Source organism: Numenius arquata, chromosome 11, assembly GCF_964106895.1.
Source record: "Numenius arquata chromosome 11, bNumArq3.hap1.1, whole genome shotgun sequence".
In the NCBI taxonomy this organism is placed as follows: domain Eukaryota; kingdom Metazoa; phylum Chordata; class Aves; order Charadriiformes; family Scolopacidae; genus Numenius; species Numenius arquata.
Window position 1 is genome coordinate 33372564 of NC_133586.1, and position 23453 is coordinate 33396016.

At 38.1% G+C, this 23453-nt stretch overlaps 1 protein-coding gene across 3 annotated transcripts; it reads left to right on the plus strand.

The window, feature by feature from the left end:
• Positions 1–443: 443 nt before the first annotated feature.
• Positions 444–23453, plus strand: FBXO38 (F-box protein 38). 3 transcript variants are annotated; one of them, XM_074155643.1, is made up of 21 exons: positions 444–579; positions 1442–1575; positions 2726–2889; positions 3336–3501; positions 3849–3986; positions 4294–4431; positions 4858–4951; positions 5380–5510; positions 5828–5998; positions 6254–6396; positions 7313–7535; positions 8243–8362; positions 9473–9652; positions 11419–12138; positions 15204–15304; positions 17613–17715; positions 18741–18907; positions 20059–20204; positions 21021–21124; positions 21393–21506; positions 22811–23453. In XM_074155643.1, the coding sequence occupies exons 1-21, from the start codon at positions 452–454 to the stop codon at positions 22987–22989; spliced, it is 3564 nt and encodes a 1187-aa protein (XP_074011744.1). In that variant the 5' UTR covers positions 444–451; the 3' UTR covers positions 22990–23453. The 3 variants fall into 3 exon arrangements, with proteins under 3 accessions (XP_074011744.1, XP_074011745.1, XP_074011746.1); XM_074155644.1 differs by having other exon boundaries at positions 11419–11913; XM_074155645.1 differs by lacking the exon at positions 11419–12138.

The following is a 23453-nucleotide window of genomic DNA, read 5'->3' on the forward strand; positions in this document are numbered from 1 at the left end:
GGAACGTGTCGAGTTGGTATTTGCTTAGTAACCTCTGTAGTATCCCCACGGCTTTCCTGTGATTTGCCTTGATCCACTGGTGTGTGGATGGTATCTCTGAAGACATTTTATTCATGCGAAAGAATTGATTTCCTATTAAATGTGGTGATTTTCCTCCTTGACAGCTTCCTTTAGCTTAAGGGACTTTCTAGTTTATCTAATAATCACCAGGTTGTGTCTGAGACCTCATGTAGGAGACAATCTATAACTTGTTGAAAAATTTTTTTCTATTTCTTGGTTAACTCCATTCAGCTGCACTGAACTTGTCTTTATTGGCAGATTTTGCTGGGTTTTTTGGTAAACAAAGCTTAACTGGTGTGTCCTCCTCTACTGTCTGTCCCTTTTCTTTTTCAGTTGCACTGAATTTGCGTAACACTGTAAACATTTCCTTTCATCAGAAATCGTTGCAAATATGGGTCCCCGGCGGAAAAATGTGAAACCGTGCTCAGTGAACAGGGAAGGTTCTGAGTCCACCAAAGCGGATGAGCCAAAAGATTACATGAACCAGCTCTCTCATGAAGTGCTTTGCCACATCTTTAGGTGAGCAGCTTGACAGAAGTCAATTTATTGTTTATTATTATATTGTTTTCTATTTTTTCCCCAATCTGCCTGCGTTGATGTTTGTGTCACATAGTATTCAGAGACTGTAGACATACCACAAGTGAACTGGTGGATAAAAACTGGAAAAAAGGGGTGAGAAATGTTTTTTCAGTTCCAGAATTCATTTGGATACTTTGAAAAATTAATCTCTGTGAATGTCACGAAGGGTAGAAGGAAGAAGAAAAAAATAAGTGATTTCAGTGTCTGATAACAAGTGTTAAAATATTGATTTCAGTGCAGAAATGTATCTCAGGTATTACATAGTGGAGTTGCGTGTTTTGAGATTGTTGCCTCTGCTTCATAGTGTGCAGAAGGGAACTTGGATGAGTATATAATCTTCCCTACAGAACAGTCCTCCAAGATGTTCACTCATGCCTATTATATTCAAAACATAATGTCTTACTGACAAGTTCTTTAAAAACAGTAGCTCTCCAAAATGTTGGAAATTGAGCTAGCTAGTGCATACTAGAAAATTAAAGGACCTTTAATTAAATCACATAGAAGCTATTCTGGCAAATGGTTTGGTCAGCAGTATTTGTTGGAGAACTAAAGCATCTCTCCATTTTAATATTTGTACCTTGAATATCCTATATGCAGTGGCAAAAATTGATGAGTCATTCTGCTTAGCAAAATTTCACACTTTATTAGAGTACAGTCTGCAAATTCTGTTTGAATTACTGATATTAGGTGTTAGAAATGTATGAACTCGTGTAGTCGTGCTTGGGATGTTCTTTAGTTCGGAAAAAGTCAAAAAAGGATCGACCTTTGATAAATCAGAGGGGTGTTTTTTCCTCTCCCAAAGGTACCTTCCCTTGCAGGATATCATGTGCATGGAATGCCTGTCCCGGAAGCTGAAGGAAGCGGTCACTCTTTATCTGCGAGTAGTGAAGGTTGTGGATCTGTGTGCAGGCCGATGGTGGGAATACATGCCCACTGGTGAGTAATGCACTCACTTAACATAGGGCATTAACGTGGTGGTGAGCAAAACTGTTGGGGCTCTCCTGGTATTTATAATGACACATACAGGGTGAATTTTCAAAAGCAGTAAAAGGAGTTAGATGTTTTAATTCCTTTTGACTTGTGAGATTTGGGTGGATTCCTTAAGCACGTGATTTGGAAGATTTATCTGTGTCTGTCTACCTCTGTGTATATATATATTGGATATTACTGTAGCAGAAATGGGGATTCGTGATAGCAATCTGTAAATACGATCTGTGTTTGTCTGATTATTGTAAGGGAGTTAATCCAAGGGTTAATCCAAGAAGAGGCTGTTTGCATGCAGGCAGGAAAAAATACAATGGAATGAGAGAGCAACTCATCTGCCAACACTTAACAATGTAAGAATAAATAAGTTTTGATGTCACACCTCAAGCCATCTTCAGATCCATAGATAAATTGGGCAACCTAGGTCAACCCTGTGAGTATTAGGATTTCTGTTGGATTTAAATTACACTGCTGGGATTTGTTGGGGGAGAGAGCTAAAATGAGTGAATTCTAAAAGTTAGAGGATCTGCAAAGTCAGATTTATTAAGGCTGATATCAGGTCGATAGTTAGACCGAACCTAAGCTAGATGTAAATACAGGTAACTTACTAGTTTAAAATCCTTTTAATGTGTTGTCTTATGTTAGATTAAAATAATCCTTTGCTTTAAGAAACTGTCTTATTTCTTTGAGTATTGTGAACTGTGGTGAATAGTGATGAGCTGCAGATAACCGATCCAGCTTGTCATTTTTGAGCCATGTAGCTGATAAATGGAATTCCAGGAAAGACAGAGACAGAAAGCCTGGTGATTCGCAGAGGTGCTTCATCTGAGAAGGGAGAAAGGATAGTTAAGCCTGTAGCCATGCAACTCCACTGAAGGAAACCTATAGCAAGCCTACAAAATTCAAGGCAGAATCATAGAAGAGCATGTAGATCATAATTTCTAGAATCTGGAAATAGAAGACAAGCTATTGCTTCACTGAATAAATCTTTCAACATTGTAGAATTTACACTACCACATAAAGAGAACAATGCATTTGGCTTTCCCTTCATAGATAGATGTCTGCTATCACACAAATACCAAATCTGTTGTTGTCATCTTAGGTTTCACTGATTCCAGTTTCCTAACGCTGCTGAGGAAGATGCCAGACATTGAACAACTTTATGGTCTTCATCCCAGGTATCTTGAAAGACGCAGAGTCCGTGGCCATGAAGCTTTCAGCATTCCTGGAGTTTTAGAGGCTTTGCAGGCCTGTCCAAATCTGCTGGTGAGTGATTAGACTGCAAGAGAACCTTCTCTCTGAGTCTGATGATGCCGACTAATATGCATCACTGAGATGACGCATGTTAACAGAGCAGAAGAAATCTGGCAGGGACTCATTGCTTACAGGGCTCTGTGTTCAGACCTGGGCTTTGCATTCAGATCTGGCTGTACAGAGTAGCAGTTAATTGTGACCATATCTGCAAATGTGCAACTAATTTGCAAATGAGTACTATTTTTAGTTGCACCAGTGGGAATAACAGGTGCTCTTAAGTCCAGAAATGAATTAAAACTCTGATCGCCCTGCTTTTTAAAAGACAAGTCTTGCTACACATTTAAAGGGACATAACACATTACATTATGTATAGTGTGTTATTGAGAAGTTTACATGGTTAAGAGGATATTGGTGCTTGAACTGGTGTTAGAGCATTTGTTTTGCTTTCTTTTATCCAGGGTGTTGAAACCTCTCATTTAGAGCTGGTGGAAGCTATTTGGACATACATGCCACAAGTTCATATTTTAGGGAAGTTTCGTAATCGTAATGGTGCTTTTCCAATTCCTCCTGAGAACAAGCTGAAAATTCCTATAGGAGCTAAAATTCAGACTTTGCACTTAGTAGGTAAGTGTTTAATGGTGAAGTTGTTGCCTTCAACACAGGTGAATTAAAAGGCTTTGAAACTCTGCAAGATTGTAATTCTTTTTAAGAGGGGGAGTTTGGCATGTGGCATTTTTGAAATATTAGTTGCTATATATATGATAGTGGATCCAAAAGACAAATCCTAAAAACCTGTGTTGACAACCTGAGGTGAAGAACTTGTGTTTAAAACATTTACAGCTATTCTCACATGCCACATAGCAAAGAAGAGGCTTCCTTTTTAAAGCCAGAATGTTAATCCAAAGACATTTATCCTGGAGTTTATAGTTTAAAGCTTGTTCTAAATGTTTGTTTTGTTTATATATTATTAGGGGTGAATGTCCCTGAGATTCCTTGTATCCCAATGCTGAGGCACCTTTATTTGAAGTGGGTGAGACTCACCAAACCGCAGCCTTTTAAGGATTTCCTTTGTATCAGCTTACGCACTTTTGTCATGAGGAACTGTGCTGGTAAGAGGGATTCGTATATGGAGGGGATGTTTTATCATGTAGGAAATCTACTAATTCTGTTAAAGCTGGATAGGCACCGACTGTAAATAGAAATCTTAGAATACCAGATTCTGACAACAGTTACTGTTTTATCCATGGTGTTGAATAGAACTGTATCCCTCTCATGTACATTATTTGATGCTATGTAATTTTGTTGACTTACTGATCTAAATGGGTATATGTAGACATTTTTAAGCTCTTTAATGTGATACATTCGGTGCTGTTAAGGGAATAACCTTCTTTGTCTACGTTGGTTTGTTCTATGTAGGACCCACAAATTCTTTAAAGTATGTTCCCCTGGTGACGGGCCTGGCTTCTGCTCGAAATTTGGAACATTTAGAACTGGTTCGTGTTCCGTTTCTTGGAGGACTTATCCAGCATGTGGTAGAAGATAGCTGGAGATCAGGTACTGATCTTCGTATCCCTCATACCTAAACCAACCAAACAAATAAATAAAAATATTAGCAAATACTGAAACCACATGAAGCTTAGCTTTTTTGTCTGTAGCATATCCTTTCTTGATTATTATTTTAAAGGTACTGAGTTTGGAACTATGGTTATGGTGCCAAATATAACTCTGTATTGAGTATTATTTTGGTCTTTTAACTCCAATTAACTGTTGAGTGATAAGCTAACCTTCCAGTTGCATTTATTGGTGAGTAGAACTAGCAGGATTGGCGGGGAGTTGTGTGCAAATATGTGTTTTATTGATTTGCTAAAAAAGACATGTTTTGTTAATTCACTTGTCAAAACAACAGTGGTGAAAGTGTATAAGGCTTAAGGTTGTGATCTGTGACTGAAGTGAAAGAATGTTTTTTCTTTAAACTGTCAGGTGGTTTTAGGAATTTGCACACTATAGTTCTGGGAGCTTGCAAGAATGCACTTGAAGTGGATCTTGGCTACCTCATCATAACTGCTGCACGAAGGTATGGGACTTTAGATCTTTCTTTCCTCCTTCTGCTTTTTCAAAAGAAGTATCTTAGTATTGAAGTCCAAGAACATGAAGAAGCAGAACAACCTTCAAAAATTTAAGGAATAAACATGTAAACTTTATATAGCAGGAGTATTCTGTAGTTAAAATAACTGGAGTTATGTCTGCGTCTGAATTGCTTTGTGTCATAAGCCACCTTCTTAGACCTATATCTGACAAGTGTGGTGCTGTTAGTCTCACAACTCCTATCCTGCTATGTAACTGCCAAATGCTGCCATAAAGACGCAACAGATATCCTGTTAATCCTGTCATTGTTGAAAGAATATTTTCATTTTATTACCAGAGGGCATCTTCTTTAATCGTTTCTATGACAATTGTGTTTTGGCATGCCTTTTAATAGGGACAATTCTTAATTGCATTCAGGTTGCATGAAGTGCGGATCCAGCCTTCCTTGACCAAAGATGGTGTTTTTTCTGCTTTGAAGATGGCTGAACTGGAATTTCCACAGTTTGAAACTCTTCATCTAGGATACGTTGATGAGTTTTTACTACAGTGTATGACATTTTTATATACATAAATTATTTGATAAATATAAGGATTAAATAAGTTGATGTGTTTTCAATCATTTTCTAAGAGTGATTAAAAAGAATATTAATGTACCCATCTTGAGGCTAGTGATCTCATACAGCCTAATATGTTCTTCTTCACTTCTTGAAACTCTTATTGAAATTGGGAAAGTCTCACCTTTATTGAACTGAAGTAATAATCTCATACATTTTGCCAAATTGGACTAAAATAGGGAGTTAGAAATCATGCTATAAAGGTAAGTTCCTGAAATTTACTGCTCTGTTTGCTACTATCTTTTTCTTAGGTAAAATGACAAATGGAGACTTGGTGAAGTACGGCTTGGCTGATGTGGTTGAAAATCCGGGAATTATTACAGATATTGGTATGAAAGCTGTAAATGAAGTTTTTTCTTGCATCAAGTATCTCGTCATTTACAACTGCCCACATCTACATAACCCAAATAATTGGATCACAGGTATTGCACACCTTTGAAATTTTAGAGGTATTTTATGAATAGTTGTGATAGTAAAACAGAATTTTTCTTCTCATAGGACTGCTTGTTCTATTTCTTAGTAAGTGCAGTAGATGATGCTTGGTTTGAAACCATACTGGTGCTGGTAACAGTCAGAATGGAGATACAGAAGATGCCTACTCTCAAATCTGGAAAGGGTATGATGAAAAATAAGTGAGATAGGAATCCTTCAGGAAATGCATCTCATCTCTTCTGCAGATCATTCAAGGTGGACCCGACTGGTTGACCTCACCCTGGTGCGATGCCATGCGATAAAGCTAGATTCTTTCAGTCAGTTCATTGAGTTATTGCCAAGCTTAGAATTTATTTCTCTGGACCAGATGTTCCGTGAACCTCCTAAGGTGAGTCTTTCAGGGAGTAGTTTTGCCAGGGAAAAAACTGATTGCCCAATTTTCAGGGAATGAATTGTTGCTAGCTCATTGGAAATATGGTGAGCTCCAGCTGTTATACATTCTTTTAAAAGTTGTAATTAATTAAATAGCTTGGTAAATAAATTACTTTGGTTTGCAGTTGCTATTATGATATGTAAGGGAGTATGATGCTTCTTCTGCAGATGGGAGTAGTGACAAGGCATGATTTTGTATGAATATGTGACCAGAAAATAAGAACTACATTGATTCTGTGTTTCTGTTGAGGTCTTTTCTGCAACTTCATTTTGTTGCTGCTTTTTATATGACTTTTTAGGGATCTGTTTGCAGTGCTAAAGGGTTTTAATGATTTCGTAGTGGGTGAAATAAGGGTGAAAATACTGTTTCCCTATTGGAGTGCTTTCAAAGCTTAGGATTTTTATTTCTTCATGTTGTCCCCTCTTCCCACACTGTAGCACAAATCTTTGTAACAGCTGTTGTAACGTAATGGAAACTGCCTAAGTAAAAAAACTGCTTTCTTTGATCATTAATTCTGTCTTGAGGCTACTGTGTTCTGGGAAGACTATATAATCTGCTATTTCTACTGATGTAATATGATCTCATAGCAAATGAAATACTGTTTAACAAAGTAAGAGTATATGCTTTGTGGAGTTCCCTTTCATTAGAAGTTTAGCAGGAGTGTAAGTTTTCTGGGTTGCTGAACTCAAGATGGACCTCTACAATGTGTGGCATAAGGAAGTATTAGGGACAATTTCCCAGTCCTTCATGTGCGTGTTGTTCTGCTGTCCTGGATACTACTAACAGAATGCTTCTTCAATTGGCGTTAGGATATGTTGTCGAGATAATGTGTCTGTATTTTGAAATCTTAATAGTTGCACTTTATTTTCAGGGTTGTGCTCGCGTGGGCCTAAGTGCAGGCACAGGAATTGGTGTCTCATCTGCCCTAGTCAGCAATCAGAACTCTAACAATGACAATGACAACAACAATAATCACCAGAATAACAATAATCCAAACATCCACCACAACAATCACCAACAGCCAAATGACCAGAATGAGGAGAATGAGCTGCGGCAAGATGGTCAAGCTGAAGAGCAGCAGATTGCAGCTGAGGGTAATCTCTGATCTTTGAGAACTTTTGTAAGGAGTGATTTTATTTGCATTGCTACTTACATAGGGTCCTAGAGAAGATATGAATACACATTGAAAGCTTGTTGCTCTTTCAGTTCCCTGTATGTAACTTTGATCTTTTCTGAGGGCTGTCTGCACATCTCTGGTACCTGTGTGATAAAAGCTGCCTTGGTATTGTGTCTCTCATTGTATTGTGCTGTTACAGGCACATTACAATTCAATGATACATGTCAGTATGGATGTTAGCAATGTCAAGTTTCAGTGTGATACTCATCTGCGGAAGCGTGAAGTGTTTTCTAGGCTTCTCTGGTCAGAGTTGGGAGTACATCACAGTGTCAGATAGCATATTTTAAAACTTTACCAGCAAAGGCAGAAGTCATTGGAGGGAACAAATATGTAAATCCTAGTTATGTTGCTCACTGCAGTAGAACAAGACATTTGAGCAGGAGTGGAACATTTGGAGAAGTAAGCCCCAAAAGTTAGGCTGGGGCCTTGGCTAAAAGAGATGTAGAACAAATCTGTGGGAGACTTTGTGCAACCTAGAGATTGTGCAACTGAAGGATTCAAGGCACTTATTACTTATTTCGTGAGGATTCTCTGACTCTCTGTGGGTGCTGGTTGAATTCCTCCTATGCCTATGGGCTCTGTTCCTTCTGTTTCCTCTTCTTGACCTCATCTTAATCTTTTCAGCACTGAATGAGATGGAGGAGGTGGCACAGGAAGAAGGAATGGCTGCTGGGCAGGGCCAGAATGAGCTCCCAGCTCACAGCCAGGCTGTTGTTCCTATGGAGGTCGACGAAGAGCAAGCAGGTAACACCAGTTTGGGAAATAAATTACTTTTGGTATCCCCTTCCTTAGGGGTTATATTTTTCAGTGTAAGTCTGTTTTTGCATGGTTTTCCTCAGCTGGGTTGTCTGGTGTATTTGGAATAATGATGCTAGCGCAGCTTACTGCTGTGAAGAAATTTATTCTGTTTTAGAGTCTGTTTTACAGTCCCCAATCTTCTTTGCATACAGAGTAAAATATCTTAATCTTAAAGCCTTATTTTTGTGCCCAGTATAATAAAAGACTCAGAAGGCCTGAATGAGCTTGTCATGTTCTGATGTTGGTGTTAATGGCCCTTACTTCTTTCACTGCATGTGGATTCTTTCGTGCTTTGTTTTTTTTCCAAGCCAGAACAACTTGTTCCAGTGTTAATGTAATTTGTATTAGTGACACACATTAGTAACAGTAGGTAGTCTTGATTTCTTTTATAGCCACTGTTTTTTGCTGGACAATGTAATTTTCTACTAAACATGCTAACAACATGAAGTAACATACATGTATGCTGCATCTGTTCACTTTTTCAAGATAATTCCTGAAAATGTTTTTTAACTTCATGTTAATTTCTTGTGTTATTCACAAGCATTGTGATTTGCTAATTCTTTCAGTTAGTAACCAAGAGAGGTAACTAACAAAGCACAGTTATACTGAAGCTTGGTAATTCGTGCTTTGCCTTCCCACTTCTACAGTGGGATTTAGAAGGATAATTGCAGATGTTGTGACCAACATTTCTGTTTTTGTGGTGAAGGTTTCAGGGACTGATTATAATACATAGTTGTGTGCAGTTACTTGTACTGTTGTGGAAGAACATTAAAGCTGTTCCAAGGCAGAGAAACATTACAGAAGAGACTGTGTTTTGCCTTACCATTGCCTTACCGACACTCTTCCCCTTCCAAACTAGAATGCTTTAACGCTGAAATGCAGTATTTTGCTCTTCTCTTATTTGGTTTTTAATGAGGGAGCCACAGAATGGGTGGCTAAATTGAACCAAATTCATCTCTTGTCATTTTTTCAAGAAGTTGTAGAAGTTCTTTAGCCCTTTAATCCATGCTTGGCTTATTTTTACATGAATTATTGGCATTCTTCTACTGTTTTCAGGACCAAGTGGCATTCAGCCTGTTGTAAAAGCAGCACCTATTACTGTCCATGATTCAGACAGTGAGGATGAGGAAGAAAACATGGGGACTTCAAGAGCCTGCATCTCTAACAGCATTGCACAGCATTACTCAGATGGAGAAGAGAAAAGCAGAGATCCAGTGGAAACTAGAGAACCTTCAGGTGTGCAACAGATGGGTTCCTGGGCACTGTTAAGCAAAATTTGTTTTTAAGCTTCAGTCTTTCCATCTTGTTCAGTTTTATTTCTAGCTTTGTAACTGGCATGCTTGTTTATTTGTCCCCTACTCTTTTCTTCCTGTTATAAATCTAGAATGGAGGTGTAAGGACACATCTCTCTGCTCCAGCCACATAGTTGCTGTACAGAAGCACAGAAGTAGTAGTGCTGCACTGCTTTGCATGCAGAAACCTGCAGGTCCTCTTGGATTTCCAAGTGCACAGAATTTATCATGTCTGTGAAGCCAGATTTGCAGCTATGCTGTCTATATGATTCATCTGTCAAAACCTTGCTGCTGAAACAAAACGTGGGGGACAAAATGTGTTGGGACAAATTTGAGAGTTGTAGTCATCTTTTGGTTCCTGCGGGCCCTATGGGAGTGTCCTGAAGGGGACACTTAAAATCAGCTTTACTTTGATGGGAGCTTTGGAGGTTAGTTAGAATTCTCAGGGTGATGTTCTGTTCTGTCTTCTTTGCTTCTGAACAACACTTCCTATTATAGCATGTGTATATGTGTATATATAGTAGTAGTACATATATTATTATGACTCATTCAGAGTCAGAGGTCTAGAACTTCGTGGTAATATGGCAATTAACAGAGAGACATAGAAAAGAACATTCCTTGTCTGTAGAGTTAACAGCTGTAAGCTGCACATCAATGGCACCAAGTCCTGGGTCCGATGCCATATGACATATGGCCTTTCCAGCAACAGAGATGACATGCTGTTTCCTTTAGTTTGTATTCTAAGTGAAGTAGTTTCATATGTACACAAGAAAGGAGGAAGTTGAAGTTGAATTGTAATCTATATGTAATTGACAGATGAAGTACATACGGTATTAATGAGTATTTACCTATGCAGTTCATATAAAAATCTTGCATTGTGAAGGACTGAGAAGTACAGCGATCTACTACAGGTTTAACTTCTGCAAAGCCTAGGACATATCAAAGCTGTAATGGATCAAATGTCTTCCTGTTGTAACGAGCATACTCCCTGCTCATCGCCCCCCTGTCATTTTAGTACATTTCAACAAGACTGGTAGTTTCAACTCGGAAATCTGTAGCGTGGCTGTGCTTAGAGCGCAGATGTCAGTTCTGGCTTGAGGGCTAAAATAATCTGCATTTGGAGACAATTTGCATAAACTTTTGTAGAGCCAGTAATGTTTTTTGGGTTCAGTTTACTGTAATTAGCTGAGGGGATTAAGACAGTAGACATTAAGTTCCAGTTGTGATTTGTACACTATTCACTATGGTTATTTATTCATCTTTAAACTGAGACTACTGTTACCCAGTGACACCACTTTCCGTACCCGGGAGGGGGAGCTAAGGATTGCTATTGAAAGCATAAACTTTAGTCCTATCTATGTTACTATTTTAATTCCTTATATTTAAGAAGACACAAGTCTATTATCAGTGTGTTTTTCATACTTTTGTGCTTTGGCCTTTTTTACCAGTTAGCTGCTTTTTGAAAGTATTAGCCTCATTTACTGACAAACACCCCGGCACATCACTACAAAAATAGCTGCAAGACATTACAGAGATTCAGCAACTGCTAGAAATATTATTAATTCCCGTGAAATATGAATAGAAGCATGGTCCTGACAAGATTTGTCATTGGCCTTCTGTTTTAAGTAGTCTCAAACAGGGTAGCGCTCAGCGTTTATTTAAACTGTGTATTAGATTGTCTCATTGTTCTCTCTCACTTAACTCTTACAGTGAGTGGCAAAGGCAAGACACCGCTGCGGAAGAGATGTAGCGCCAGCCAAGTGGGGCAGGCAAAGCAGTTCCATACCGAGGAAAGCAGCTGTGAGAAAGGTTGTCAAGTAACAAGTGAGCAGATTAAAGCAGACATGAAAGCCGCAAGTGACATGCCTGAAAGGAACAAGAGCAAAGATTCTTACCCAGGTTGCAGTAATGCTACAGGATCAACGGGAACATCCAGCTCCTGCAGTGCTGTTTCTCCTGGCCCTGACTGTGCACAGACAGCTAATAGCCACTCTGCTGGCACCAGTCCAGCACTTGGAGATGAATCCAGGCAGTGTGTCTGCTCACCCTGTAAAAGTGAAGGCTCCAGCGAGAGAGAGATTGAGGAGAGCTCTGTTTGTTCCAGGTGTTCCTGCTACAAGCCACAGGACGCCCAGCAGAGGACTAGTGGGTGTTGTGATGGGGAATGCCCATCCACAAGTGGAGCCTGCAGGAATGGACCAAACAGCGCTGCGTCAGATTTTGCACTTAGGACTCTGCCAAACTGTGGGCCTCCAGGAGAGACAAGTGATGAGAGGACTAGTGGGAGTGCTCGTGGGCCTGCCAGTGAGGAGGAGAGCGCGGGCTCACGGCGAAGGAGCTGTGAGATGGCTTGTAAAGAAGAGTATCCTCGCCGACCACTAACAAGAGCTAGAAGCAAGCTGTCCCATGTCCCTCTGGTATCGGAGTCAGGTATGATCTCTATGCATATATTAATTTCTGAGTAAACTGCTGTGCTGGCATGAGACAGTATTGAACAACTGCAACACCCACAGATAATACTGAAGTTAAACGTGAAGTTTATTGGTTAATAATTTAAAACTAAGTGGTTTATCAAAGGTCAGAATATTGATGGAACAGAAGTGGCTGACATCACTGCCATAGCTAGGTAAAATAACAGATCTTTCTGAAAGGGTGCCAGTGACTTTTTTCTCCATGCAAGTAATTTCTGTATGTGTTATCCGTACATACTAAACAGTGTTTGATTTACTCATTTGAAAACCAAATGCAACTTCTTTTGACAGCTTCTCTCTTCCTGTGAAGGCTGTTATTCATTGAAACATAAGACTGTCTCCCCCATTAAAATTCTCCCTTTAAAAGGAAGAAGACAGCAGGTACGCTCAGATCTTAGCAAGAAGGCAAAAGTTAATAACTGATACTTTATCAACCAGTAACGAAAGCCATAATTATAATTGAGCCAAGCTTGTGCACCTGCATATTGGATTCTACTTCCAAGTGTATATGGCGTGGTGATCAAATTTTTTGAAATTTGTCTTTTTATTAAATAGGTTCATGTTTCACATTGTTTTTGCAAACAAAACAGCAAAATAAAAACAAAATCCTGAAGGGCTGGAATGAAGCCAGAAGTGTTGAGAGAAGAACATAGATGTGAAGGGAAACTTGCTGTTTCTTCCATATATACTTGCTTTTCAAAATAATCATCTTAGTCTGGTATACCACACTTTATAATTACCTCATATATCCAGGATTCTTTGATGAGAATATCTGGCAAGTAAAATGAAACTGAGAAATGAAACGTGCTCGTTACAGAACTGTATGCGTTGGAGGTAGAAAAGATTGATAGCAAATTCTTATCTCTGTTAACATGGGATGATTCAAACACAGTATGTCCTACTGTCTTTCCAGTTTATCTTAATTTTCCCAAGTGTTAACAAAACCTAAATCACCTACGATGTTGTTGTTCTGTAGCTGGATGTATCTCAGATTGAAGAAATGATCTTGCTCTTAAATTTTAAATGTCTGTTTTCTACCTTACTCCGTTATGACTAGTAATTAGTCTACAAAAATCAAAAGAAAATACTTGCTCTCTATCCTCATCCATTACCAAAACATGAAGTGAAGTCAGTCAGATCTAAGCATTAAATTAGAGTGTCTTTCTGAAACTATCTCTGGTTTCATGTTTCAGTCGTTAATCAGGAAAAAGATCTATTCTGTTCATGGAGAAAAATGTCTCAGTATTTTCTGTATTTAGCCTACACAATTCAGAACTGATTTCCAGCTCCATACAGTTAAGTGCATAAAGACATACACATATTTTCCTCTTTGAAGCAGCAGGTATTAGTTGATGCTTGAGGCAGAATATGAGACTTGACGTGTCATTTTTATCTTTTAAATCGGTTTAATACATAGGACAGTGAGACTTGTTCTGCCTGGCTGTTAGGCTGCTTTTCTTCACTAGGATCGGATATACAACTCATTAGAGTATAACCTGAAAATGCTTTGTTACAGAGTTGGAAATGTTTTTCTATAAATAGTCTAAAAATGTGCCTTGAATATGACTGCTTTCTATTATTCTAGCATAAATGACATTATGGTTTTCAGCTTCTGTAACAAACCTGTGTTTGATAGTGGAAGTATTATTTTCTTTTTCTTAAATTATTTACTCATGTTAAACAGTGGAACAAGTCAAATACTAAAGACAGTGAAATTCTAAAAGAATTATCGCCACAGACTAGCAGGCTAAAGAACCACTCAAATCTATCATTTTGATTTTTACTTTAGTAAAAATGTAAGCCACACTTTCTCTTGTAATAAATGGGGGGGTTTAAACTTGTTTTAGTTTGCGTTTGTAGTGAAGCAAGCTTTTCACATTTTAAAATGCACGTTATGCTAAACCTTCTGTAAAGATTTCTTGGCCTTGGGCTGCAACACAAAATTGGAGATTTTTTCCTATAATGTAGTTAGGAAGTGTTTCAATACCTGTAGATACTCTAGGAACTGTCAGAAAAATTCCCTGGGGATGATGATTCATGGGTGCACAAGTTGAGTACTTAATATTACGGCTTTCAACCTGTGGACCCCTAAAGCAGTAGCCTGAATTCTGGAGCTCATAGGCCCACTGAATGTCACATGTTAGTTAATAAGTTTATAGGTATTGGTGGAATTTGATGATGTTAAGTAGGAAAAGGGATATTTTTTTAATGTTAATGGTAGTATAGCATGGAGTAGTTCATATATAGTCTCTAATATTTTGCCCTTCTATCTTGACTGTGAATCTTTGTGAAAATGCCGTATGTTTTAACAAAAAAGTCAAAGGAAGCTTAATTTTAATAAAATAATTTCTTGTTTTGATCTGTTAATGACAGAAAATTAATGCTAGGGCATTTTGTTTCTCTTACTGTAGGAAGTAAGGGTGGTCATCTATCATTATTTCTTCTCAAAGCCTCATCTTTTAAGTCAAGCAGGAATTTGATGTCACTGGTGCATGAAATGGAGTAAGCAGCAGCTCGGGAACATCAAAGTATTTTATACCTGGGCATCCTTTGCAATATTAGGAAAAACTTAGTGACAGTTATAAAGAGCAGACTTTCAAGTAGTTTGAGATTATTTCCACTAATGTTTAAAATATTAAAGCTATTTTGGTTCTTGTATTTGTCAAGAATGTTCTGTTTGCTGCAGGGAACCGAGCATAACCTAACGATTCATCTTCTGTTCTTTTCTTGGCTCCGCATCTTTCTGTGATGTTGACCTTGTATGTTCAGCATTCCTGTGTTTTCATCTATAAACAGCCCACCCTCCTGCCCCTAGTTACTTAGTATGAATGATTCTGAGCAACAAACCTGCAAGTCGTTTTAGTGCAAGGAAAAGATACATAGTTGCTTTCAAGCCAGACAGGTATTTTGATCTGTTTATGTAAGAAGTGTATGTTCTTATTGGATGTTTTCTGCTAGGGAATGCCTCTATTGTTACCATGAAATGTAAACAGAGGAAAGATTTTTCTGGTTTTCTGTTTCCAGAGGTAGCCAAGCCAAAGCCACGGCAAACCACAAAGCGGAAAAGGACAGCTGACAAGTCCACAAGTACAAGTGACCCAGTTATTGAAGACGATCATGTTCAGGTAAGGTCTCTTTCTTCACTTCCTACAGGTTTATCATCTGGGGATGCTCATGAATAATATTATACAAGCTCATCTTACGTGTAGAGCCAGATGAGTTATAACTGATGTTGCTACTCTCTTTGGTCTTAATCATATACAGGAAATTTCTCTCTTAGATGCAGTGATACTCTGGCTGGCCTGAGAGGAGGAAATTATAAGCTAAAGCTAAACTTGAAGTTTGTCATATGCTCATGGTTATAGTGCTGCATAAAGTCCTGCCTTCCCACAGTGTCCTTCTCGATGTGTGTCCTGGGTTGAGCGACACAGGACTAAGAACTTCTAATGCTTGGGAAAACCGAACCGCACTTTTAGAAGACTCTAGTGTCTGAATTCATGGAAGTATTTACTTTATAGCCAGCTATGGGATGGGGGTATCAAGGTCTCCATGTTTGCGAGCCTTGCCAGGTGCAGATACGAGGAGGAACGAGACCCAGGCACTTGACCCAGGCTGGCCAACAGGATTATTTCATACCATGAGGGTGACATTCAATATAAATTAGAAAGTTTGCTGTGTAGTTTCTCTCTCCCTTGATGGTGGTGGTCCAGAGAACTTCTTACCCCGGTGCTGGACCCCTGAGCCCTTCCCTTCCTCCCGAAGCCGCAGCGCTCACAGTGTCCCACATTTGCTGTCACCTGCTGGGAGTGCACAACTTCCTACTGGTAGAATGGGCCGAGTATAATCCTTGTACATTTTATATTAGTATTGGGATCAATACTGGTGTTTTAGTATTATTGTTAATTATTTAGTCTTATCCTATTAAATCTATTTGTATTTCAACCTTCATGTTTCCTTGATTTCCTCAGTTCCCATTCCTGGGTGGGGAGAGGTCTTTGGGTGATAGAAAAATTGTCTAAACGACAATGAATTGTTATGAATTTTCTCAAACCATAACAATGTGCAGGGAGAAAAGTTATTATCTGGCATTTATTTTTGAAATGAGAGCATAAGCTACTGCTGTTAAAAGAAACATGGGGTGTGTAATTACCTCTGGACATAGCAACTCAGCTGTTACTTTGCAGGCTGGAGGTTCTTGTAGTATATTAGTAACGTGAGTTAATTCTTCTGCAGTGAAGATCAGTCATGGGAGGAGAAATTGCAAGGTCTCGCTCACTGTATTGAGGCTGTTTACCCCGGGCTGATATTCTAGCTGAGCATGAGATTGCTTCAGAAGGTGACTCTGGACATCTGACTTCAGCTTCTTTTCTGAGTTCTGCTGTAGAGGAACCTCCTGTGTTTATTTTCCCCTCTCTGTCCAGTGAAGAACTTGGCCTGACTGATTTAAGAAACTTTTGTGAAAGTTAATTCGTAATATTTTTCTGGTTTCTAGGATGCATTACAGCTTTTGTAATTAGCATAAAAGATATTTTTGGGTACATGATTTTTTTTCTTTAAATATGTCATTTTGAAAAAACAGTATTGTGAGTTTTAAATTTTTTTTTTAAGTATCTGTGGTTACAAGAAACAGCTTGAATTGCTGGAACTGAAAGAACCTATTACAGAATGCTTCCTTTTTCTCTTTACATGTGTTTACTTTGTTTTTATAGAACTCTGTTTAGTCTTCTTTGTATGAGAATGGTCAGCTTCATCCTTGGGCTGCTAAATTTTGCTACAATTTTTAGTGATAAAACTTCGAAAAGTTCAGATAAAAACCCTAAAATACCGTTTCTTATTACATCCTCCCTTTGCTCATGCTATTGGAAATGATTCTGCTTGAGCTTGGTGCATGCTTTACTTTTCTAACACTGATAGTGGACATAGAGGTTTAAATAAGTTATGTATATAATTTTTAACCATCCATGCGAGGTTTTCCTCTGAGATAGTGCTGGTAAATTACATTGGTGTGGGAAGTTCAAACCAAGAACCTGCAATACCTTATTTCTGTGTTTAAACAAGCATTACTGTCCAGAATTGCCATTTTTGTCATCATGCTTGAAAAATAGAAATTGAATAGTAGAGGATTTGAAGTTCCTGACAGATGATACTTAGGTTTTCTGATAGAAATTGTACTTTCTGATATGACTCCTCTTTTAATCTGGGGAAGTTGCTCTGTGATTTGTGATGTTGCTGATCAGCAGGAAGTCTTTTGTTTCTCATTGCCATCAGTACCCTCATCGTCTCAAATGCCTGTTGCAAACAGAAGCTGTATTATATTGATTAGTATCCAATTAACATCCTATTGCATCTGGCAGGATCTTTTTAAACTCAGTTTATTTTTTTATTTGTTTTTATTTGCACTGTCATTATTTCTTTTTTTTAAATTTTCACCAGGTACTGACTTTGAAATCAAAAAACCTTGTTGGAATCACCTTGACCAATTGTGGAATAACAGATTTGGTACTGAAAGACTGTCCCAAAATGATGTTCATACATGGTATGTAGTTAACGTCATGCATACCTGCTCCATCTGGCATTATTAGAAATTTCTGAAAGAAATTATTTTGTATTCATTGGCTGCTTTGCTACAAGTCAGACTGATGCTTAGAACACCAAATATTACTGCTTCTCCATTTGAATGCCTCTTTCATTATAAGTTGTAACAGGTTTAATAAAGATTAATATCTAAAAATCAACAGATGAAATTATATGACAATTAGGAAGATGAGATGTTTATTGAAGAGGGATAATAAAATAATTGGAAGTTGATGAAATGAGTTTCTGAGTACCTTGTTTTTTCTCTCATTTCTTCCTGCTTCCATAGATTATTTATCTGACATCATGATACTGTCCTCCTTGACATGATAAAAATGTGTTTTAAATTATGGCACTTAAGCTGCATTGGAGTCACATGCCAGGGTGCGTGACTAGTTCTGCATTGAAGCATTGGGTCGTCTATTGTTTTCTGCAACATCTACACTAAATAACACATTTTCTTCTCTCTCTACGTAGCAGAGAATGAAGAAATTTCTTTATTTATTCCAGAATACTTCTTAGAACATAAATTAATTTTTAACTAAATTTTGATTACATGAGAAGGGATTGCTAGAAAGGAAATAGCTTTATTTTACCTTGTGTGGCTTCACAATACTCTATATTTGATCTGATTTTGAAGTCAGTGGTTTTCAATTGTAGCAGTCTGCAGACCATTTCAGGGGCCTTTGTGAAAGGAAACAAAGGGAGAAAAAGGTTATTGGATTAAATTTGACATGGTGCTTTAAAGGGACTCTTCTTACAAGTTCACAAATTAAAAGCTTAATCATAACGTGGAAGAAATGAACAACTAGTCTATTTCTTCAATACGCTTAAGTTGCCAGCTCTACAAACTACTTCAGTAATTGTCTGTGACTTGCATTGTTTGCCTTCTTTTGAAACAGTCAGCTTTGAAAATCTCTGACAGGAGGCTCCTCAGGTCTTTTCAGTATCATATTTCTTTTAATAATTTTGTTTGCTGGTTTATAGCTACAAGGTGCCGTGTATTGAAACACTTAAAAGTAGAAAATGCACCAGTTGTCAATCGGTTTGACTATGCCCAGTGCAAGAAGTTAAATATGGATCAGATTTTGGATCAGATTCTCAGGATGCCACCGGAAAGAAACCGGATCATTTATCTTCGTCCGATGCAGCAGGTACACAATGAACTTTCATTGATCTGAAGTTCTGCCTGTATTCTTTCACCACTCTTGGCTTCATGTGTTTTTCAATTAATGCAAGAATGTAAATGTTATAATAACACAACTCTGAGAAATCTGTTTATTAAAATTTTATCCTGTCAAAGCTTTTACTGCAGAATCTGGGACTCGGATGATACTGAATTTTAAGACTTAATGTTACCATCTCCAATATTCATTGCATTAGAAGATACTGTAAAAAATCAAGACACACTGAATTCATTCCAAACTGCATAACTAAAAGTAACTGTAAGAACCTAAATGCTAGTAAGTCAGCTTGTAGTTTTGTGTAAGCAGAAGCATGACATAGGCATAGGTATCTGAAACCCATGTCCCATTAGATTTAGTAACAGCAGTTAGTGTTTTCAAAACCACATTGCTGAAAGCTGCATCCTCTTTTGATGCTAAACAGTGTTGCAAGATAGTTGTGGTACTGGCGGCCACCCTTTCCTCCCCCAGATTGCGTGCAGGAGATGTAAGCACTGACATCTAGTGACTTGTTGAGGTCATTTGACAAGTAAATAAGAGAGCTTAATTTAAGATCCAGAATGTTTTTTCGACTTTATCACTCTAACCAGAGCATTCTGTGTTATACTGTGATGCTGCTTCTCTCATGCAAAGTAATGTTTTTTCTGGCTTGGTTTGCCTGACCTACAAGGGAACGCTGATTTGATATAAAAGCCAGCTTTTCTTTGATCTTTTGCTTTAGCTCTTAGATGACAGTGGTAAGACTATTAGGAATTAAAAAAAAAAATCCACAAAAAACAACTTCACCCCCAAAGCCAGAGACAAATTCTGAGAAAGCGAATGTAGTTTAGACCATTATGTAATTTTATGAAAGTTTATTTACATATTGGAGTTGTGAAACACATCAGAATATAAACATCTACCATCACATTCCACTACTCAAGAAGATTCATTGGCAAAGCTGCACTAGGAAGGTTTTACTCCACTTAATCATGTACTTGATTATGTATGCTGTTAAAATTTCTTTTCACTGGACATGTTCCCTCAGAATTTGGGGGATTTGGTAGATATCTGCTCTTGACTCTAAAATCACATCTCTCTGTTTCTCTTGTTTACGAGTCTTTGTTTGCTGCCTTTCACAGGTTGACACGTTGACTCTTGAGCAAAAGATATTTAGTGGCCCTTATCCATACCACATTTGCATAATTCATGAATTCAGTAACCCGCCTAACGTCCGCAATAAGGTGCGCGTTCGGAGCTGGATGGACACAATAGCAAATATCAACCAGTGAGTACTTGCCTGTCAGTAGCTTTACAGAAAAGGTATTCAATCCCTATTCAGCAGCTACAGCTTCAGTCAAGCTGTAGACTTGCTGCATTCTGTAAGCCAAATTAAAAAAATTGTTGGCTAGTGAAGGTTGAATTCTAGATGGTCTGATGTAGAATTTCAATGTCAAGATGTATCTTAATACAAAACGTAGATTAAATAAACCTAACCATTTGAAAAATATTGTAGAATTCTCCAGTTCTATTCCATCCAGGAGTAATGCAATTGAACACTGAAGTATTTGGGATGGCTGAGGAATATCTTAAAATCGAAAGCAAGTTTATTCTATTAAAAAAGAGAAAAGAGGAAGCTTGATTTACTCCATGAAATAATGTTAGTTTCTGGGCACGATAATATGCAATCAATATCAGCTCCTTGCTGAGGAGCAAAAATTCCCAGAAGCAGGGAATTGTATATGTTGGCTCTCATCCAACTATTTTAAACCGGTGTTATTGTTGTCTTAGTTGTTCACTAAAATGACTAAGAGAACAAATTTACTTTTGAAGTTTTATTAGGTTGCAGCTATGTTGGATTGTTCCTTGCAGATAGAAAGCTATGCTTAAACGGTAGCTTAATTGCTTTCTCATCTAAACAGTACGCATTCTCTGTGGTTACTCTCAAAAGCAAAGGGATTGTCTTCTGAGTTTGTGTGAGGGTCTTAGAGGAGTGTTCACTAAAGGAAAGGTTGTTTAAAAGGATTTCCCGTTTGTTTTTTCTCCCTTCTGCCTTCACATGTCCTATCGCTTCTGGCGGTAATCTCTTCCTCCTTCTCTCTAGAGAGCTTATTAAATATGAGTTCTTCCCTGAAGCTACACGAACTGATGAAGACCTGAAGAAATACACTAAGTACCCTTGGGGACGAGATATTTACACTCTAGAAGGTGAGTGTTTATAGAAAGCTGAAAGCTGATGATCAGTCTCTTGTTAAGATAAGTAATTTTCCATCAAGTTACAAGAAATATGAAGAATAACTTCTGTGAGGAAGTGGAGGACCTTCGGGACGGAGTGGGGGAATTGAAGTGAGGAGGTGCTTTTCTTGCATTAGAGTGACCAATCTATGTGATAGCAGTGAAGTTTACTTGATGAAGAGTGCTGATGCTGCAGGAGTGACATTGTCCTCTTTGTGTTCTCATCCTGTCTATCTTCTAGGCATTGTGGATGGCGCCCCTTACTCCATGATTACTGACTTCCCATGGTTGAGATCACTGAGAACAGCAGAGCCAAACAGCTATGCTAGATATGACTTTGAGGATGATGAGAGAAGTGAGTAATGTTTTTGATGTGTTCAAAGAACTTTAACTCATTGCGTAGTCCCAAGCTGACAATGCGTTTATTTTTCAGTTTTCTAATTATGCTGCTTTTGGTATACTAGAAAGAACTACTTGTAGCAGTGTTGGGAGCTGATTGAGGAGAGGTTCAGCTGAGGAGAGGGCCATAGTACTACAACAGTGTATTGACCAGCTGGAGACCCCTAGTACTGACAAAATCAAGAGAGCCAATCTGGTGCTTAGCCTAAAGATGTGGTGGGTTTGTCATATCCAGAAGAATGAGTGCATTTAAAGCACACACAAAACTAACGTTGTGATGTGTAGTCCCAGCAATTCATGTACTGTGGAGTTTACTGGCATTGCTGCTGACAGCTCAGCTGCACTACTGCCTCTGGCTTTGCTTTATGAAAGGTTGTGAAGGTGCTGAAGAGAGTCCAGCAAAGAGAGGTGAGACTCACAGAAACTTGGGAGAAAAGAGGAAAGAACTGAATTTGAAAACTCTGGAACAGAGATGATGTGGATTAGAGTTTAGGATAGATATGCCTCTTTCTTTTTAAGAGCTTGTCTTATAAAATGTTACAGGGGGCAGTTCCTATGGCTCAATCAAGAAACTTTGCTTGGTAGCAGGCAAAAATATATTCTTCCACTACTTAATTAGGAAAATCTTGGAATCTCCTTCATTAGAGGTACTTTTAATTGACAATGTTTTGGATATTCTTATCTAGCTCCAGTTCAAGGGGTTGAAGCTGAAGAGGATTAGGAGAAACCCTTTTTGGCTATACCTTTCTGATTTTTATGTCATTTTTATTTGAAATTGATTCATAGACTTAATGCCTGTAGTTCAGTATGTAGCCTGAATTATTAAAAATTGATACGTATTTGATTTAAAAGAGTAAGTAGATTAAAAATTGTGTTAAAGCCATAGAAAAATAAAGACTGCTGTTTTATCCTTAATTGCTCTTGTTTATAAAACATTTAAGTGATGACTGAAATGGATAACCTGAAAGCACATCAGGTAAGTCTCAGGAGGAAGGGTTTGTTATGTGCTGGGGTTCCCTTTGCTTACACACATATGGACTTTGCGTACATTAAATGAGTATTGGAGCTATCGAAAGGTGGAAATACGGGGAAGGCAGAGTACATTTTCTGCTTGAATGGTGTTCCTTAAACTTAGTTCCTCGATGGAGGATTTTTGTTTGCTTTGTTTTCCAAGACTATCTCATTTAATGCAAAACAGATTTGCTTGTGAATTTCTTTACAGGAAAGATTCTAGTCTTTATTCTTATGTGCCTTCCACAGCTACTATTTATGCACCCCGGAGGAAGGGACAGTTGTCTGCAGACATCTGTATGGAAACAATAGGAGAAGAGATCTCTGAGCTGCGTCAGATGAAAAAAGGTGTATTTCAGCGTGTGGTGGCTATCTTCATCCATTACTGTGACGTCAACGGTGAACCAGTAGAGGATGATTACATTTGAGTGGATAGACCTCCCTGACCCGTCATCTCTTCCTAAATTCTGATTGGCACTGCCGGCCAAGAAAGCAGGTGGATTCTTTCCGAATGCAAAGCATTTTCTTGAAACACATACTTTGCAGTTGCTCTCACACAGTTTGGAAAAGAGTATGTAGTAAATGTATAATGAAAAGTAAAAATTGTATACTAAGATTTGTACATAGAGGAAAGAAAAGAAAAACTTCCTAATACTGAGACTTTATTTCATATGTTTATACAATTTAATTTAAATTCCATTTTAATGAAGGCCAATAATTAGGAACAGGGAAGAATATTTGAATTTTTCAGCCCATACCATTCATAGCAGTATTTTTTTTCTTATAAACAAAATCCCATTTCCAGTGTTCAAAAGAGTCATCAGAGTCTCTTTTAATCTGTGCCTTTTTCTTGAGCGTTTAAGAGTCCAGTCTGAGTAAACCTGTTGAGCAC

Bases quoted from the DNA above. Each gene is read 5' to 3' on its own strand.
- FBXO38 (XM_074155643.1), top strand. From the start codon at position 452: ATGGGTCCCCGGCGGAAAAATGTGAAACCGTGCTCAGTGAACAGGGAA. The intron at 1,576-2,725 runs GTGAGTAATGCA...TTGTCATCTTAG, and splicing joins GTGGGAATACATGCCCACTG to GTTTCACTGATTCCAGTTTC. The intron at 5,511-5,827 runs GTATGACATTTT...TCTTTTTCTTAG, and splicing joins TGATGAGTTTTTACTACAGT to GTAAAATGACAAATGGAGAC.